Source organism: Astatotilapia calliptera, chromosome 19, assembly GCF_964374335.1.
Source record: "Astatotilapia calliptera chromosome 19, fAstCal68.1, whole genome shotgun sequence".
NCBI lineage: Eukaryota > Metazoa > Chordata > Actinopteri > Cichliformes > Cichlidae > Astatotilapia > Astatotilapia calliptera.
The window spans coordinates 8,329,825-8,343,321 of NC_137440.1; the positions used below are offsets into that span (position 1 = coordinate 8,329,825).

At 41.0% G+C, this 13,497-nt stretch overlaps 1 protein-coding gene across 2 annotated transcripts; it reads right to left on the reverse strand.

Annotated features, from left to right (window-relative positions):
* Positions 1-5: 5 nt before the first annotated feature.
* cdc25b (cell division cycle 25B) lies at positions 6-6,938 on the reverse strand. 2 transcript variants are annotated; one of them, XM_026152738.2, is made up of 15 exons: positions 6,409-6,938; positions 6,154-6,236; positions 5,726-5,777; positions 4,508-4,549; positions 4,325-4,358; positions 3,970-4,098; positions 3,618-3,737; positions 3,392-3,526; positions 3,216-3,293; positions 2,774-2,962; positions 2,163-2,267; positions 2,016-2,078; positions 1,823-1,921; positions 1,370-1,615; positions 6-1,182 (listed from the first exon to the last, which is right to left on the reverse strand). In XM_026152738.2, the coding sequence occupies exons 1-15, from the start codon at positions 6,606-6,608 to the stop codon at positions 1,042-1,044; spliced, it is 1,716 nt and encodes a 571-aa protein (XP_026008523.2). In that variant the 5' UTR covers positions 6,609-6,938; the 3' UTR covers positions 6-1,041. The 2 variants fall into 2 exon arrangements, with proteins under 2 accessions (XP_026008523.2, XP_026008522.2); XM_026152737.2 differs by having other exon boundaries at positions 3,210-3,293.
* Between the last annotated feature and the right edge of the window lie 6,559 nt (positions 6,939-13,497).

Below are 13,497 nucleotides of genomic sequence, written 5' to 3' on the forward strand. Positions count from 1 at the left end.
TCATCTCATTTCAACACACATCAGATCTTTATTTCAGCAGCTCCCCCGCAAGCCTGGACCAAAATACCAAAAGCACCCTGCTCATTATAAACCAACATTATTAGCTCGGCAGAGGGTTAGACAGTTCTCTCTGGATTTTAAAAGGTGTCAAAGCGAAACAAAAGACTTCTTATAAGACAGAAAAAGAAAAAGAAAAAAAAAAAATCTGTCCACACTTGCTGACCTGCAGCATCAGAGAAATCTCACTGCAAAGTAAACAGGTAGCTTTGTTTGCTTTGGTATCTTCTGACTGAGGAAAATAATTATTGCAACAGATGTGGGTGGAGGTGATGGGGCAAAGCTCTGCATTGATCTTGTGCTTTCACATGTTATCATTAAGTATCCAATTTGCATTTTGGAATGCCTGGAGAAATGCACACTCCAAAGAATACTCAAATCATTCTTTAAAAACAAAGTGTGTGTGTGTGTGTATGTATATATAAAAATCTTGGGGACAGGGACACCTCTCCAATTCAACTTTTTTTTTTCTTTAATTAAGTGCTGATATAATGTAGTACATGACATTAAAAGAAAAAAGAAAAAAATCCAGTGGGGGGGACTGAAAGACAAAGTCCTGGCAGTGTGGTCTGTTTGTATATTGCAATATGGCATTGATTCATATCACTAATGCCAGCTTATATTTAAAAAAAAAAAAAAAAGGAAAAGGAAAGGTAAAAAACAGGCAGTAGGTCCTAGTGGTTTGTTTTGTTAAAACATACAAATTGTTTCAAATCACCTTTATAAAATCTGTTCACTGCACTGCTGATTTCTTCAAGGATCCATCATTCCACATCCTTCTCTCTTTAACTCGCATAAATAACTAAATTGGCTATAAATGAAACTTTGTAGGAAATTTAAAAATCCCTTTTTCTGCTGGCGCAATCACAGAAGGCATTTCTCCTTGGTTAGAGTGAGGCGTTAGACACATGAGGAGGTTGCACTGAGTCCGTTTCATGGAGAGGCAGTGTGTTTTAGCGGGAGGTTGGGAAGATGAGGACGTGCTCACAGCTTCTTCAGTCGTCCGTACATCTCCCTCTTACTGCGCTCTCCGGCCCAGGTGCGACTCTTGAGGCGGCACTTCCTCAGGTCCTCCTTGAAATCCTCATGGTGCATGGGTCGGTAAGACTGAGGTTCACATTGTGCCTGCACAAGAGAACGAGATGAGGATTCAGAGGACTGAACAGCTGAGATTCATGTGGGTCTGTGATAACTGATATGCTAAAACATGAGCACGCAGTTCTTTGGACTAAAACCGAAGCATTATGCTCCAGATACACAAGGCCTCACCAGCATTTATATTTCACTCCTTGAGAATCAAATCAAACCCAACCTGAAAATGAGGGAAGAAGTCCTTGTAGCCGCCCTTGAGGATGTAGAGCTCGGGGTAGTGAAGTTTGGGATACTCGTTCATGGCGCGGTCTTGCTCTCTGACGAAACGGCACATTCGGGGGCCGCGCTCCGAGGAGAACTCGCAGTGGAAGATGATGACGATTCGTTTGTCTGGGCTGGATGGGACAATCGGGTTCTTGAGGAGGAAGTCCTTCACCTGGTCCTCCTGGTGTAGGTTTAGCGCTCCCTGGAACAAAAACAAATACCTTTAGAGCTCAGGGATGGATCACCTACAGAGAAGTCTTTAATTAAGCAGTTTTTACATCATTACCCCCCCCACAGTTGTTACTGAAAACATCTATCACCGATTTTCACATCGTTCTGTGTGATTTTCCAACACAAATTAGGAAACACTCGAGTTTTATGTATACTGCAATGTCTGTCACTGACTCACCTTGATATGTCCTCCTTCAAACTCATAAGGATAGCGGCAGTCAATGACGATGACTTGTTCAACTACATGATCAAACTGGCCAGTGAGAGCTGCCACCATCTAAAGACCACACAGAACATACTTTTAATGTTTTCAAAAGGAGCAGTGATTACTGTGAAGGGACTGAGCGCTTTGACACAGTGCGTCTACTCACCATGTCTGAGGTAATGTATTTGAGGTCTTGGTGTTTTCCATGCACTGTGGGTAGAACGAAAGGCTAAAAGACGAAAGAGGATTCGTTATTCCACTTTTTCAAGCAACTAACTAACAAGCACACAGAAGAGTTTTCATTCTCCCTTACCTTGGTGAAATCGCCTATTAGCTCATTAGAACCAGCCTCACCGTCCAACAGCTTTTCAATCTCTGCCTGGCAGAACGACTTGGACCTCTGGAGCAGTGAGCAGCCCTGGAAAGAGAGGAGAGGGACACTTACCGAGGTAGCCAAGGAGAAAATGAAGCGATTTAAGATAAGCTTCAAAGCCTGGAACAATAGCCAGTAAGCCTCAGTGGATGTTTCAGAAGCTGGGTGACAGATGGTCAGTGGAGATTTTTTAAATCACGCCTACAGATCATTGCTGTCTGTTCAGAGCTGCAGCTCCATGTTATCACTGGTTTTAAATGTTTCAATCAGAAAAGGACTTGAGCTCGACAGCACGTTTTTGTAACACAAGACAGTTTTTATTAATCTTGCACCGTGTGGCTTAGACCTGAGCAATGCTGTAAGACCAATCTCAGCATGCATGCACTTCATTCCGTTTTCATTTAAAAGACGATGCTGCTATTTCCTCCCATTCACCTCAGCTCCTCATGTTATTGGCCAACATGTTAAAATGATCAAGTCATCCAACTAACTTGCATCAACTATCACAACAACAAAAGTGATGCATGTTGTCCAAGGCAGTATGGCCTTACCATTCTTGGGGATTCTGGGTTTTGTTCCAGGGTGGTTACTTGCGTTCCTGCAAGGCTACGCCGCCTCTTCACCCTGATGGGTGTATTTTCATCTCCGGGGCGGTCAGCGCGCTTCACAGAGAGACGGGAAACAGGACTGGGCATCGAAGGAGAGCGAAACAGGCTTCGTGGTCTGCACCGAATCACAGGCTAAAGAAAAGCGAGAATAAGTACATTTTTAAATTCAACCCACATTTTGCGTGAGGTGCTACAACTTGTGACAGCAAAGCATCAAAATTTATTCTGGGTGATTGCATCAAAATACATCAGGACTATTCTTTATACTATGCTGTGACATATTGTGTTTGTTGTAAAATGGTTGTCAAGATGGATAAGTCATCTGTGGCTACTGAGAAAAGCAGGCACACACTTTACATACTGCACCTAAAGTACGCACACTTACAGAGTCTTCTCCTATACTGTCAGCCACCAGTGGGGCAGTGAGTAAGCTGGCCATGCCCATCGGTACCCCAGAGTCATTCTGCAAACAACAAATGGGTGCCGTTAAAAATCAAGTCTGACAAAAAGGAATTGCAGAAAAAAAATGAATCCATAAAAACATGAATGGCAGGGACTCACCTCCATGTTGTCATCAAGTACATCCAAAAAGCCATCATCTTCATCATCATTTGAGGAGGTGAGGGAGGAACTTCTCAGAAACATGGGGCTGGAGTCATGAAAGTCAAGCTGCTGCACCGGAGGAGGTGAAGAAAGCTTTACATAAAAATGAAAAAAAAAACGTCAGTCAGCATCTTTCGAGAAGCAGATCACCCCTTTTTAACTTGCAGACAGATTCTTCACATACCATGAGGGCTGGTGCGGAGCTGGGACGGCAGGCAAAGGCATCCTTAGACTGCCCGTTGTTAAAGGATCGCCCACGACACCGCGAAGCAGGTTTGGTGGGTTTCTTGAATTCAAAGCTTTCCTGAAAGAAAAAAAAACAACAAGGCATTTTAAACAAGGAATGCCAACACAGACGTGACAGATTAATAAAAGCACCTGCTAATGACACTAATAATTTTCACTTACATAAAATGCAAATATCCCGTTTTTAACCCAAATGATGAAATGCCGTCTCCACAGTAATAAAAGCTCATTTAGCATCGCCTTAGTTCTAAGGCAGTGAGACTTAAGTAAATGATTTTGGTCCAACTGACCTCTGGCATGTTCTCCTTATTCTCATGCTGAGAGGTGGATACTTGGGAAGGTTGCTGACCAAATACTCCATAGCGGTTTGGATCATTTTGCTGCCCCTTCAGAGCTGGACTGAAGGCCATGAGCTGGAGCTGAGTGGGGGAATAAAAGGGAATCAGTTAGCAACGCGTTTAGGCTTAACCTCCACTGTATGGTTTGTTTGAGTTGTGTTTATGTGTACTGTCAACTCCTCTTTAAAAATTAAGATTAAATCCTATTCAAGCGCCAAAATCACAACTACAACAGGACATTATCTGTTATCTCTGGGGATAACAGATAATATGTGTACGCATAACACACAAGCTGTAAAATACTTACGGGCAATGAGTTGATTCTTCGAATTGGCATTCTCCTATAATCAACAGATGGCAGAGAAAAGAATTGCAGTCAATAAAATAAGGAGATAAGATTTTTTTGGCTTGAAAATTAAACTGCTCTGCAATGTTGTTTTTGGGGGGGGGGGGGGGGGGGGGGGGGGATAATACCAGGTACAAAACTTACTCATTGACAACTCTGCTTGACTCTCGAATGGCTTTTTCAAATCTGTAACAGAAAGAAGAGCAAGGAATGCTTCAGAAATTACAAAACTAATATATTCTTGCAAGAAGATCTGCTAAGAAAAGAGACTAGGAAGGCCTCAACTGTCAGTCGAAACATTGCATACTCATAAACTACAAAGAGTCTGGGACTCTATTGAGACACCGAGAGGAACGGTTGGACATGAGGAAGTTGGGTGAATGCATGGAGGCAAGACGTACTCTTTGCATTGGGAGTACGGCCCACCTGTATGCTAAATAAGTGGGCCTGAGAGCTCAGGGGGTGGGAGGGAGGTCAGGGGAAGGGATGCGGAAATCAGCTAATCTACCATATGCCTGCTGGAGCCGAAGCTGCAAAGCCCCCTTTCTGCAAGAGCTCTTTTGTTTGTCGAGGGGGGAGCGTGTCCCATTCAGTGCAGACCACAAGAAGGGAGGGCAGCTGTTCTCTGGGGGTGCCCTGATTTCAATAGCTGATGCAGAGAAACTCCAGCCCTCAATTCCCTATTGAAACAAGGCTGCAGTAGAAGAGTGTGCCAAAGCTCAGAGGGGGTGGGTTATCAAACCAGAGCACGCACGCCACATCCTCCCCCCCATCATGGAAAACTCCTAGCAACCTAACAGCTGTAAAAGGAGGTGAATGAAGTCTTGAGCACCAACTGCTGCAAAAGAACTCACATCAGATCTCGGCAGATGTCTGCAGGGCAGACTCACCCAACTGAGAATAAGGAAAAGGGCCACCCAAGATTAGGCAGCTGAGGGTATGCTAACAAACTGATCAAGATAATAACGCTGAGCACAAGTGCAACAGTATTTTCAGTGAGCAGCACTAGGGTTTCCAACTGATTTTACAGAGCATATTGTCCCAGTTGTATTACTTCCCACCTACAAAATTGCAATATTTAACTATTAAGTTAAGTCCATAATATGTCACACTACATTGATTTAGAAAGTAAAGCTCACATGGTGTATCAGCTAATCTGCTTTGTCTAAGAAAAAGGAGCGAGGTCATCGTCTTAAAGTCAACGGCAGAAATATTAATCCCTCAGATGGGAAATGGTGCTTAGCGCTGCTGAACCCTAGCACTGGGGTGGGGGTGGAGGGTCGGGTGAAGGGGCAAAAGGGTAAGGAGACGCACTGCTCAAAGGCTGATAACAATAGTCAGAAGGAGGATAGTTTAACTTACGTGTCTTCCACTTCGATGGCATCTAGTGGGCTGGGGAGATCCATGCCCAGGCCTGAAGGAAGAGATATGTGTCACTAATAGATGATACTGACCTGCCACATGTATACACACATTTCTCATATTGCAGTGCATAGGTGAGCTGTCTGGTGGAGTAAGGACTTTACATTAGAAGACTGGAATTACAAATAATAAATAAATAAATAAATAAATAAATAAATAAATAAATAAAAGACTATACTTGATACATTTGAGTCGTAACTGAGTCGTAAATTACAATACATAAAATATTACTGCAGCTAAAATAAATAATACAATACTACATTCCGCATAACCGTATCGAATCTTGTGACTTGAAATCAAATTCAGTCCATGAACATTTGGCCTTATAGCATAAATTAGCACAAACAATAGCTTTAACGGGGTCTCACCAGCATCAGATGAGACGTCAGAGGCGAAGGAGGGAACCTTCTCGAGGGGTGCATGCTTTCTCCTTTTCGGGGTATCACATTGGCTGCACGACAAAGAAAGAAACAGAAAATTTTCCTTAATGTCAAGACTGAAACGTATTGTGCATTGCAAAGAACCGATCAAAAGGAATAAACAGATGACAGGGTAGTTAGTGGTTTGAAAAACGGGAACTGCAGTTACATGAAAATAATTAACAAATAAAAACTTAGTAGTACCTTCCGAGTCCAGCTAAATTGTTCATGTCCATAGCCAAATTGGTAACAGGAGACAGCACAGCCGCGGGCCCAGGGGAAAACAGATTCCTGCAGTGCGAGGTCTTAGTGCTGTGCTCAAGCAGAGAGGGCAAGGAAAGCTCGGGGATCCGGTCGGGCCTGTTCGTCTTAACAGGACTAATCCTGCTAAAAAAAGATTCCATGTTGCTTTTTTCGCTGTGAAATCTGTGCAAAAGTCACGCGGGAGTACTACTGTATGATAGATTTGGTTTGAATTTCGAGTCGGAGAAAGCAAGACAGTCAAAGTTTCGAGCTAACCCGGAAGCTAAGCAGCTAGCTAGGAACAATTGAGATTACATTTCCAAAAATACGAAGCAAAACACCGGCCGTAAGTTAGACGGTGGTTCCGTGAGGTGTAAAACCTAGATTTGGTCTTTCCAAATCACTAAAGTCACATAGCTGTTGTTTATGCCAGAGAGTTACAGCATAAGGCACCTCCTCTCTGACAACCCCTGATTTGTGAGGAAAGGACTGAAGCTGCTCGTATTTATGTTCAAAATAGAAGCTCAGAAGCGGCAATATTTGAGCCAATCAGCGACGTTGTTACATCTGGAAAACCAATCAGAGCGCGAAAGGCGTCTCCGCTGTTGTCCTCTCACCGGATGAGGGAAAAAAGGAGGAGGATATGACACAATATTCATCTTTTTTCTTCCTCGCAATTCTTTTGTTCTGAGAAGAAATTTGAATTTTTTTATTTTTTATTATGTATTTACCGGGACTATACACTCAGAAAAACATGTCTTCAGATTACTTTATTAGTTTTTCAATTTGTGGAGTAAGATTTACTTAACTGTAAATGATGGATTTGATAGGGAACTTTGAATATTTCGAACAACAATGGACAGTCTTGCAAACAAAATGCCCGTTTTTACAAACCTGTACTCAAATCGACGATTAAGGGCATCAATAATAATCTAACCTCAAGTACAAACTGAAACAAAACGTTCTCCCTCATATTTTCATGAATATTTTTAGTGAAGGCAGAAATATCAAAGTACTTTTTAAGTGAAAGACACAAAGTAAAAAAGCATAAAAATGCATGATTTTATGTACAAAGCATTATCAACATTAGGTTTAAAACATGAAACCAATTGCAGAAATTACAAAAATGCTTCAAGTGGGTGTTTTTGGTTGTGTGTGTAACAAACTTGTCAAATACAGAAAACAGATATCCATTGTTGTTCAAAAGGCAGTGAAGAAGAATTGAAAAGCAAATGGACAAACAAATTATAAGTACAGTACTTCAATAATAATTAAGCATAAAAGGCCCAAATATGTTACATAAATCTTACAGATGAACCGCAGGTTGTTCCTTAAGAGGACTGAGCTGCACAAAAATTTGGTAAATCCCATTGTAACACTGATTGTGTACATGCTTAATGGCAGAGTGAGTCAGTCAAAGAAATCAGCTTCTCGCAGGGCGAACATGTATTAAGAACACCACGTTCTTTCTCTTGTGCTTTTCTTTCTGAAATCATGTTAAATGCATGAAGCATTTTATTGATTAGATGAGAAAATAGAACTCATGTTCTAATGAATGCTCCTTGTTGATTGTGAATGCTGTGGCGTGATATGGGAGTTGTTAGGACTTCAACTAAGTGTTTTAAAATTCATCTTATTTGAAATTAAACATCAGAACCTGGCTCCTAAAATTACAACTAAATGTTTTAGAAAGCATCTCAAATAGAATGAACCCATTTTCACGCTGCTGGACAATAGAGTTTACCACGCATATGTTTCAATTTAAAGCATGGACTTTTGACTGTACAATGTAATGATATTATAAACTGCAAAAAATGTAAATGGTTCATGATTTCTGTATTTGTACAGCAGGTTATTACGTAGGTTCTGGTTCTAGCTGGCTTCAGCACAGACTTTTTATTTCCTTTTATGCTTATCCCAATCTCCTATGTGCAGTGGGCTAACAGTCATAAAGTTTGTACATGCTCGCTGTTGACTGATATGCCATATATTGAACTGAAAGGCACACACCTTCCTGCAACTAGTTCAACCAGACAATTGAAGTTGTCCAACCGACAAAACCAGACAGATGTTCGTAAAACCACATCGGTATTCTGCCTGAGGTTAATGTCAGGCTTTGTTTTTTGCTTTCATCCATCTCTGCGTGATTCATTTCGAAACTTCTTCCACCAGCAGTCCAGGTTTCCCACATTTTGATTGCATTCACAAAGCTAAGGGCGCAGTGGTGTATAGTTGAAAATCTGATATCTTATCACTCATTTTAACATGACAACAGTGATTTAGTATTTCAGTGAGAAGATCCTCGGCTAACATTTTCAGCAAAGTCGGTGTGTTGACCCTGTGACCTTCTGGTTTTAATCGCTGTTCACTGGACTTCGCTCAGCTAAAGTATCCTTGTAACTGCCATCTCAAATGTAAATGAACTTTCTTTGGAAAGGTGTGAGCACAGCGATACGACCCAAGGCTCCACACCCCGCAAGTGAAAAAGGGAGACAAAAGGTGGGAGAGGGAAGGTGAATCATCCCAAATGAACCCCCTTCAAAACTACTGCTCCCACTTGATAGTGCTAGTGCACTCACACCACAACCTCAGCTGCACAAACATGCAAATAAGACTGAGATCACTGAGAATCATTCTACTGAAAACAAGACTCTATCCGGTTGTTCAGTGATGACGCGACGAATCCTACTTCCGGGTCTAAAGTAGTCTGCGTTTAATATGGCTTTTGTGTTGTTAACATGTTTAATGTTATGTATTTTCTTCTATTTAATCTCAAAAAGCTCCTAAAACAGTCAGTGATCACTGTTGACCTCCCTCGGCTTTTATTACCACTAATCATTTATTTAAGCTCAGTTTTAAAACCTTAGGATGTAACTACAGCACAGCCCATGCAGCAGTATATGAATGACTAACCCCGTATTGTGGATGGATTATCTCAGTTGTTCTCCTGGCTGAAGTTTGGTCCTTTTACAGCATCCTGCCATGCGATTACATTTGTTCCTGACCACCGAGAACACTCACGTTAACTTTTATCGAGTGGGAAAAAAGTTAGCTTGTGTCTATTATGCTAACATAGCTGTGTCGCTAGCGGTCACGTAGCACATCATTATATACCAGCTAGCCCAACTTCAGTAACCCTACAAATGTCACTGCTGTTTAGTTTTCTGTCTTCATTTATGTTGGAAGTGATAGCAGAGCTGTACGTTTTAATTTGTTTCCAAAACCCCGCAGTCAGGACATGCTATATTGTATTTAGATAGAAGCTAGCGAGCTAACTCCCTGCTAACTTCTAACTCCGTTAAATCTCATAAATTCCGTTTTCATGGATGCCTGGATGTTAAACTCAATTGTTACACCTGGTAGAGCAGAACGCTGATCATTTTATTAAGGATGAAAGACTTTAGACAGTTTTTCAACTCTCAGTAATGCCACAGTGATCGCTTGATATATGGACCTGCAGCGGAGTTTAGGCCCAGACACGGCGTCAGACTGAACAATCGGATACCATTCAAGTAATCCGATACCATAAACATGTTGATTTTTTGGATTTATGAGAATTCATTTTCCTTCACACTTTAAAGAAACAATGCTGACATCAGTTTATGTATTTGTTGTTACTTTAAATAAGTGAATTGTAACCAAATACAGAATAATTGCAACATGTGTTACATGTGTTACATGTTGCAATTGCAAAAGAAGCAAACGTAGAAGGGTAGAATTGGCCAGAAGTATTACGTTTTCCCAGAGTTAGCTATGATTGCACTTTCTGAGCTTCTGATCATGCCAGGCTACAGTTTATTCATAATTGCAAAGATACACATCCACATACACAAACATTTGCAAAACCTCCGACTCGTTCGCCAAAATCACTCAAATGCCTCAAAACCGTTCTTATCTATTTCAAAACCACACAACAATTTCAGATCACATGCACACACACAGTCAAAATAACAACACTACTGAGCATTCAGTATTCAAACCAATCTCTGAGCCAAATTTTCTGTCTTTTGTTTTTACCACTTTTACTTAGTTAGATAAAGTTTGTAAATCTCATTTAGCCTTTTTGCTTATCTCTAAATATGTTCACATGTCATTAAACACAACTGCAACACATCTGCGCTGTAGTTGTGTTTAACTTCTGCCTATTGCGATACCCATTACACATCACAAGTGAATTGGTGTGCAAAATGTGTGTCAGAGAGTGATAAAGACTACTATGTTTTCTTTATTGTCTTTGGTTTTGTGCTCCATCCAATTTGCTGCAAATCACCTACACTTATGATTGCAGTACACCAAGTCAATACAGCTTTAAATATCACTGCAAGGGCAATGGCATTATGCAAAGCATGCTGCTGTGGAGTTTTTGCACCATAATGTACAAAGTGAATCAGCAGACTCTTGAAATTTGCTTGACAACTGTAATCCATCACAGTCAGCTTATGTCAAAAAAGCATCTTTATTATCAAGACTCAGCAAACACAACGTTGAACTCAAACTTTTCTACAGTTCTACACCGACAGGCTGACTAGGAGGGTCTCACTGCGCCATAATTATAGATAAGACCCAAACAAATAAACAGTAAAATGATGATCCAGGGAGCTTTTAAAACGTTACAGTGATTATCTCGGTATACTGTTGTAAACTGTTGTAAAGCCCCTGTGCTACTTGGGGGAAAAAACTAAAATCACAGTCTGTAAGTTTTAGTCTATAGCAACAAGTTGTTTGACACGGAGCTGTACTCAGTTTTATCTAACGTTTTATATACATTAATAACAGTTAAAGGCACATTTTGCTTCTTGTTCATTTCTGTCAGATCAGTTAGCAGGCTGTTATCTGTGGGCAGCTGTTTGTGTTACTGTGGAATCCTGCAAGTGTGAGTTCATCAGTGCTTTTCCACCAATTGTCCCCCGACTAAACCATCTGCGCTCTTTTCAACCCCCTCTGCAGCTGTGTAACTACAAGGGAGCTGAGACACAGAGAGAAAGAGACACACACACGCGCACACACACCTTGTAGTCTCATAGGTGTGAAACTGGACTTTCAAGGTGGTCTTTGTGAGTAACTTCTGAATTTGACTACCGAAGGTCATGGAGTTTGACAGATCTCTTGCCAAAGGCACCGGGGAGTTTAGACTTGTCACTGTGTGAAACTGCAGAGGGTGCATTTCGGTTATAAAAACGTGACCCACAAGTGTATCACAGATACTCCCAGCAAAATGAAAGCAACGCAACAGCACCCGTGGATCACTGAAACATTTCTATTATTACAGGAAGTGAGTTTAAAGGAAGTATCTTTAAATTATATGGAATATTTGGGAGCACCTAGTTATGTTTAACTATTAATTTAGGGGCTTTTACAACTAGCCGACAACCTCAGCAGAAGTTAAGAGCTGATAAAAGCTGGAGCTGTTGATTGGACACTTAGGTACGCATTTGAATTTGTCTTATCTGGAAATGAATCCTGGAAGGAGCATTTACATTCACACTAGTTCAAACAGCCCATTAGCACAGTGGCAGAGCACTCAGACTGTCATGTGGACAGAGGAGACAGTTTACCACCTCAGGCTGATGACACCAGAGGGTAATTAACATGGCAGACTGCTCACAAAACAACGTCTCTTGTAGCTGCTAATAATGATCTCTCTGTAGGTTGAACAGCACTGCTGTAGCTATGGCTTTGTTCCTTTACAAAGAAAGAATTAAACAATCAAATTAACTAAATTTATAGGCATGTTTTCTCACTGTTGTTGCAGTCCTCCATGAGTCATTTGAGCTATCTTCGCAGCTTCAATCAATGCAACAGAGATTAACCTGTAAATGCAAACTAATATAAGCCCTGTGTTTCCTAATAGGACAATTAAAATGTGCTGTGTGATAAAGAAATCTCAGCAGTGTTAAAAAAAAAGTGGTACTATGAAAGAAATGCTGCAGTAAGTTAACATTTAACTGCTCCATATATTGTTCTTCTTTTCATTTGACCATTTTATTATGCTTATTTTCTTGCTTTCTCAGAGTTATTACATTTTAAACCTGAACAACCTGCTAATCGATTAGCTTATTTAGCTTTGCTTGAAGATGAAAAGGAGAGGGTAAAACAGCTAGCCTAGTCTGGCTCTCTGCAAAGCTTTAAAAAATGCATTCAATCCAGATTTATGACACAGATTCACAACATTTCTTCAAGATGGAGCAGCTTCTCCACCTAAAACACAACTTGTGGTATTTATAGCTGCACAAAGACATAGTTTGAGGGTTTGTTGTTGTTTCATTTGATAAACCCAGGCTAGCTGTTTCAACCTGCTTTCTATCCTTATGCTAAGCTAAGCAGCAGTTACTGGGTAGCTTCATGGCAGTAGTATAACATTTTCCCATCTATAAAATACAGTAGGCAAAACACCATATTCCTTATTGTGTTTCTTAACGTTCCCTAGCACAGGATTTCTGGTTTCTCACCAGTGGACTTTTCGCATAAGTGATAAGCATTTGCAAAGTAAGATGCATTTATGTTGCCAAAACACTTTCTTGTCATGGAAGCAAATTACGTGAGGTACTGTGCTGAAGTGTCTGTTGCTGTAAAATCCAATTTTAATAGACATTATGTAGAGGTGTTTTGGACTTGCACATTATATTGTTATATTTATATTAAACCTTTTAGGTCATTTTATAGTGATGAGATCATTTTGTGAGCAGAAATCCTGCGGTAGTCAAGACCCTTGAAAGCTTTAACTCGTCCTATGTATGTTTACAGCCCTCCGCTCTACAGAGGAATGAAGGCTTCATATGCATGGACACAGTCAGGCAGCTATGTTACCCCCATCCTCCTCCCTGGTGTCCTGCCTGGTGTCCATCCATACCATTGTTTTGGCGCATTGTCTCTACTAGTGTCAGTATGTATAGGTAGCCTTTCACTCGTAGATACCCCAGCTCCCTCCACATTTACCCACACCCCTAGGCGCGGGCCAATGCAACAGCAGTCAATATCAGCTCTTGGAGAAGGCTGACAGATGGACACGGGGGGAAAGAGCTCCAGTCTTTGGCCGGAAGTTCTGGAGGG

Coding starts and splice junctions, on each gene's coding strand:
- cdc25b (XM_026152737.2), bottom strand. CDS start 6,608: ATGGAATCTTTTTTTAGCAGGATTAGTCCTGTTAAGACGAACAGGCCC. Junction 4,359..4,507: donor TCAAGCAGAGTTGTCAATGA/GTAAGTTTTGTA, acceptor TGTTGATTATAG/GAGAATGCCAATTCGAAGAA. Junction 1,183..1,369: donor ACTTCTTCCCTCATTTTCAG/GTTGGGTTTGAT, acceptor TCTCTTGTGCAG/GCACAATGTGAACCTCAGTC.